At 35.5% G+C, this 6,094-nt stretch overlaps 1 protein-coding gene across 1 annotated transcript; it reads left to right on the forward strand.

The window, feature by feature from the left end:
- The first annotated feature begins 2,210 nt into the window (after window positions 1-2,210).
- Window positions 2,211-5,759, forward strand: LOC100802942 (extra-large guanine nucleotide-binding protein 1). The gene is made up of 4 exons (XM_003556578.5): window positions 2,211-4,388; window positions 4,788-4,892; window positions 4,986-5,090; window positions 5,180-5,759. The coding sequence occupies exons 1-4, from the start codon at window positions 3,402-3,404 to the stop codon at window positions 5,525-5,527; spliced, it is 1,545 nt and encodes a 514-aa protein (XP_003556626.1). The 5' UTR covers window positions 2,211-3,401; the 3' UTR covers window positions 5,528-5,759.
- Window positions 5,760-6,094: the final 335 nt, after the last annotated feature.

Below are 6,094 nucleotides of genomic sequence, written 5' to 3' on the forward strand. Positions count from 1 at the left end.
CTACTTTTTAAAAGAAACTCTTTTTCAAGACATGTATCATTATTAAATTAGATCGGTCGACAGAAAAAGAAAACAGAATGATCAAGACCTACAAAGCATGAACTCTAACATTAGAACAACATCGACACCAAGACACGGCTAGTGATCACTAACAAATTGAACTAAAATATGAGGAGCATAATAAAAAATCTAGCATGATAATCAAGATTTGTGTATTCTTATGTTCACCTTCTTCCTATGATATTAATCTAAACTGATGTTTCTAAATGTCTAAGAAAATTCAATATATATATATATATATATATATATTAACCATGCTAGTGTCCTTGAAGTGTTTGTTCAATTGTTCAAGCCAATGATTTTTTTTACTGGATACCTAGTGAGGAGTGTCCAACATGCATCATACATACAAGTGACAAAAATGTGTTAGTATCAACTTGAGACAGATATACAAGTTGCCATGTCCAACAAGGGTTAATTATGTCATTTGATGGGCCCTGGTGAAACCATAGATAAGGTCCTCTTAAATATAAGTATTTTAAAATCTAAATATATATTTAGGGATTTTATAAACGGATGCAATTCAATAAAAATAAAAAATAAAAAATTTAAAAATCTAAAAAAATTAAAACAACTATTTTTTTGACTTAAATATGTTAATACTCCTTAATATATACCTGAATTTTGTTTTTGCTCCGTGATGTTTAAAAAGCTTGTTTGTTGTTAATCCCTATCGTTAGGATTCACGGGTGTCATGGCCGTTAAATTTTTTAAAACACGTTTTGTGGCAGTTTTAAAACCACCCGTGACGGTTAAAAATCACACTAGAATCAATTAAAGGAGGTAAAAAGATTAGATATCCATTTCACGAAAGATTAAATTATAATGTATTTTATCTCATCTTCATACTCTTTTCCATTAAAATACATAAATATGGTAGGGAAATCACTTGTGATGTTCTTCATACTATGATATAAATATATGAACTGGATAGATGTGGGTAAGTGAAAACTGAGAAGCATGCACACTTATATTTATGGATACCAGTGAATATAGTTTTCAGAGACACCACTTATGATGTGCTTCTTACAAACAAGATCCAGATTACATATCACTTAGCAAAAATGCTTTGGAAGAAAAAGGCGCAATACCACACCAGTGGGAGCAATCCATTTACCAAGCTCTGTCCTGTATAACCACAAAAGTAAGTAGAAAGATACTACTAAGAAAATTTTGATATTGGACAAAACTGAAGATATGAACTATGAAGTCAATAACAATAATGCATGACGAGCTAATAACCTCACAACATCGAAAATCCATGAAGACATGTGAAACCCTCTACCCCAACATACATATTTATATAATATCGTACATGAAAGTATAAAATTAATTAAAGAGATTTTATTCAATGAATAAGAGTTTACGTGGATAAAAGGTTCGCATTTAAATTAATCATCAAATTAAAAATTTATTAAATAAGGATATGAAAGCATCTTTGTTCCAAAATAAGATGTCCAATTTTTACAAAAAAAAAGCGAGTTAAACAACGGAATAACATAAAGTAACATGTTAAAAACATTATACAAATAATATAAAAATTCATGTCTCAATCTGACATCTTATTAGAACGTTGTGTCTCAACATTCTCCGGTCAGTTCCTTGTAATAACTAATAAATCTATCGGTCTTGCACTCGTTAAGATTTGCCTAAGTCTATTTGTAAAAGGTTTGATACTATCTTTAGTTTACTGCATCTTTTTATCTCTGTTTGAAGTTTTTTTTGCGCCAACTGTTAGTTATTAAAGGCAGAAATGAAAACATGGAAATTCCTGTTTTCTTTCCTTTACTTTCCTCTTTGTTTCATTGGCCAACAAGATGATGATGATGACTATTAATTAGTTTTGAATGAGTAGTATGAGAACACCATAGATAAATGGTTTAGTATTTTTCTGATTTACAAACAAATTAAAATTCCAGCTTGGGGTTACGATTTATGAAACTTACTCCAGTATCCATTTTTTATCCCATTAGATGCTTAGAAGCTTCATTACAAAAAGAGTTCAAACAATAACGTACTCCTTATCACAGCTACATATATGAGACATAGAAACATACATTATTTTTTTAGTGTATAATGGTCGCACGGAGATTTAAACCTAGAAGGCTAGAACATCATGAGCCAGTAGGTTTCCTATATGAGATCTAAGTGCTACATGGAAATTTGTTCCAGCTAACTTCCCTTGTTTGAATGGAGGTTATTCACATAATTTGCAAGGACTTGGATGCACCACCAAATCTTCAGTTCTACAAAAATCAACAAAGATACAATTTGATAAAAGGGTTTGAACTCGAAGGAAAAGGACATTAGGCAATAGTAGCGCACAGGGTGACTTCCCAAGGGACTTAATAAGTCTGAATAACACAGTACGTTGAAGCATTCTGAGTCATCATGCATTTTCCTTTATAATTTCCCTTCAAAGTTCAAACGTTTGGAACACGTCCACTACTTACTCTTTCCACTTCGGTCAACCTTTGTTTATTTACTTCTCACTCTTCCTTCCAATTCCACCATTCTCTCTTCTTCCAATTTTGCTCCTCTTCTCTTTTCCCACGGCACAATTCTCTCTTTCCCATCTGAAATTTGGCATGGAACAAGGGTGGAAGAACATGATAGCAAGGCAACAGACTTGAAATTAGGTATATGTAGGTGCAAGCAGAGGCAAGAGAGTTTTGGGGTAAATATTTTCATAGGGGTAGCTAGTGTTAGCTAGGTCCATGCAGATTGAAAACAATAAATTTGATCACAATATTGGGTCACTAAGACAAAGATTGATCTAGTAAGTTACCATTCAACTTGCTTGACTCGTTGAATCAACCAAGTCACTGATTCGAAATCCACTCAAACCAAATCATGGACATTTCTGATGTAATGGGTGGTGACTCTTACTGATTGAGTACTCGATTTCTGACCTACGGTTCAAGCCGAGTCAGATAGTTATGGTGAGAGGGCCTGCATTGTTATGTTGCTCTCCTGCGCTGTTATTGCTATCAATTTCCCTTCAAAGTTCAAACGTTTGGAACACGTCCATTACTTACTCTTTCCACTTCGATCAACCTTTGTTTATTTACTTCTCACTCTTCCTTCCAATTCCACCATTCTCTCTTCTTCCAATTTTGCTCCTCTTCTCTTCTCCCACGGCACAATTCTCTCTTTCCCAATATAGCTGCATCCTTTGTAGTGTAGTTTTGAGGCTTTGTTTCCATGTTTTTCCTTCATGGGGTGCTGATATTTCTCCCTTTTGCATCATTGGTTTTCCCCAAAAATGGGTTCTTTTGAGATGACTTGGTGAGTGCTGTACTATTTGTTTTGGGTTTTGGCTTCAATTTGGACTGCATGAAATGGATTCTTCTGTGCCTCCTGTTGCTTTGGAAACTGAAGACAGCATAAGCAGTTACTCCATTCCTGAAATCCCTGCTTTCAAACTTGACCAAATCCTAGTTGCAACCCTTGCTCCTCTCTCTCATGATGAGTTCTCAGACCCAGTTATCCAACCTCTTGGCAAAAGCCTTCACAAAAGAAAGCAGAATCTGTGCACGGCAGATTCTGCTGTCCTTTCAGGCCTGGAGGACTCTTGTGCAGTCATATCACCACCAGCACCAGACACTTTGGAAGTGCCTGATGATAGAGATGGAACCGTTCTTCACACAACTTCTGAGACCACAGAATCAGGTCCAGGGTCAAGTTCAACCTCTCTTTTTGTCTCTTCTGATGAGATTTGTTCCTTCAGAGAGGAAGAGGAAACACCAAGTCCAACTCCAAAGCATGTGAAACGTGTTTCTGATGTGATCTTCAGTGATCTTGAGTCAAACTACACAGATACTGATGAGTTTGATGATTCTCAGATTGAGAGTGTTCCAGTGATGGAACGTGCTGTGAGTATTTCTGTGATGGAACGTGCCGTGAGATCTGGGAAGAAGGGTTCTTGCTATAGGTGCCTCAAGGGGAACCATCTCACACTAAAGGAGGTTTGCATTGTTTGTAGTGCAAAGTATTGCCGCAGCTGTGTGGTGAGGGCTATGGGGTCCATGCCAGAGGGAAGAAAATGTGTGACTTGCATTGGCTACAGAATTGATGAGAGAAATAGAAGTAGGCTCGGGAAGTGTTCTCGTATGCTGAAAGGGTTGCTGTCTGAGTCGGAAGCAGCCCAAGCCATGGATGATGAAAGGTCTTGTGAAGCAAATCAAATACCACCAGAGCTTGTCTGTGTCAACTTGCAACCTCTGAATAGGGAACAGCTTAAGTTGCTCCTCAATTGTCGAAACCCACCAAAACAACTGAAGACAGGATCCTATTGGTATGATAAATGCTCTGGACTTTGGGGAAAGGTGAATACTTAACCTCACCAAGGACTTACTTTAATTTAATCTATTTCGGGTGTGTTTCAGTGGAAACACTTTATTAAACTCATCTTCAATAAGCTCTTATTATTATGTGGTAGATTATGCCATAAATTTGACCATAAAACTTATTGAAATAAACTTAAATGACATTATAAGATTCATGAAGAAGCTTATTGAAATAAACTAAATAGAGCTTATCAACCTTTTTGTGGATGTATCTCTAGGATTAGTTTAGTGTGCCTTAAAAAATGGCACTTAGAACTCAAGGAATGTGCCTTCAGTGTGATTTGATTTTACTTACAAAATTTAATTCATGAATCTTTCACCCCCATTTAATGTTTTTCCAAGTGAAGTTCTAATATGTTACATTAATTGATTTTACAGGAAGGTCAACCACCTAGTCACCTGCAGAAAAACGCAAGCAATGGAAACACCAACGTGTTTATAAATGTTCGTGAGATTACAAAAGAAGAGAAATTGGTGCTGCAGGTTTGTTGTATGGAACACTATGATATTTTATTGCTTACATATATATTTTTTGGAATGTTAAACCAAAATGTTGCATTGCATTGATTTATGCAGGTGGCTGGAGTGCCGTGGGAGGGAACGCGCAACTTTTGGGTGCATGCCGATGGATCATACACGGAAGAGGGACAGATATATCTTAGGGGCAGTATATGGCATAAGGTGATCATTGTTGAGATGCATGTTCCTATACTTGTTTGGTTTTTATAGTAATGAAAGCTCATCAATAGTTTTGGATTTCCCTTTTGCAGCGCATAGTAAGGTTGACTTGTGCAGTTTTGTCTTTGCCAGTTCCTTCAAAGTCTGTAGCTCTTTCTTGTGAAGGTGAAATAGCTAACACAGACAGCCTTAGTAAGAAAATACTTAACAAATTTCTACTTATTGGCTCTGTCAATTCTGATTCAAAAAGTTTTAGTTGGGCTGTGGACAATGCGATAATGAGTGAGAGTGAGACTGCATCAAAATTGGGAGCATCCCCTGTCCGTAGTTTTGGTTCAGTTGTGGACAATGCAATAAGAAGTAGTAGTGCTAGTGAAGCAGATTTGGGAACTGTTGCTTTGTCAGTGAACATGAGGATGGTAGTAGATGCACTACCTTGATTGTGTGCAAGGTTTTCCAAATCAAAGAGTACTAATGTATTTTATAATACTACCTAGTATCCAGATTCATGCTACATGGATTTTCGTCCCAGATGGATATTTGCTTATATCCTATTTTCGTCCCAAATTGATTTTTGACATTCAGTTACAATATTATAAGCATGTTTCAATACTTTAGTCCAAGCTCCTATATTACCGAACAGACAAACATTCAATATGTAGAGTGGGTTGGAAATAATATTATATGAACACGAGGTAACAATTATTCCCTTGATAATTTATAAGAGTAAAATATTGGACTGAGGTAATATTTTATTAATAAATGTATTAAATTTTATCATACTTATTTTATACACTTATCTCTCACAAGATGATGATGAGTGGTTAAAAAAGACGTAATCCAATTGAAACAGAAGAATGAAATTGACGGAGAAGGTACTGTTTTCAAAGTACGAGAACTAAAATGTATATACTAAAATCTATAAAATTTGATATTATTATCGTTCTTTATTCTTTTTGTATGAGTTAAGAGCTTGTTTAATCGAATAAGAAAAACCAATTCAGCAT

This window comes from Glycine max, chromosome 20 (genome assembly GCF_000004515.6).
Source record: "Glycine max cultivar Williams 82 chromosome 20, Glycine_max_v4.0, whole genome shotgun sequence".
NCBI lineage: Eukaryota > Viridiplantae > Streptophyta > Magnoliopsida > Fabales > Fabaceae > Glycine > Glycine max.

Coding starts and splice junctions, on each gene's coding strand:
- LOC100802942 (XM_003556578.5), top strand. CDS start 3,402: ATGGATTCTTCTGTGCCTCCTGTTGCTTTGGAAACTGAAGACAGCATA. Junction 4,389..4,787: donor GCTCTGGACTTTGGGGAAAG/GTGAATACTTAA, acceptor TTGATTTTACAG/GAAGGTCAACCACCTAGTCA. Junction 5,091..5,179: donor GGGGCAGTATATGGCATAAG/GTGATCATTGTT, acceptor TCCCTTTTGCAG/CGCATAGTAAGGTTGACTTG.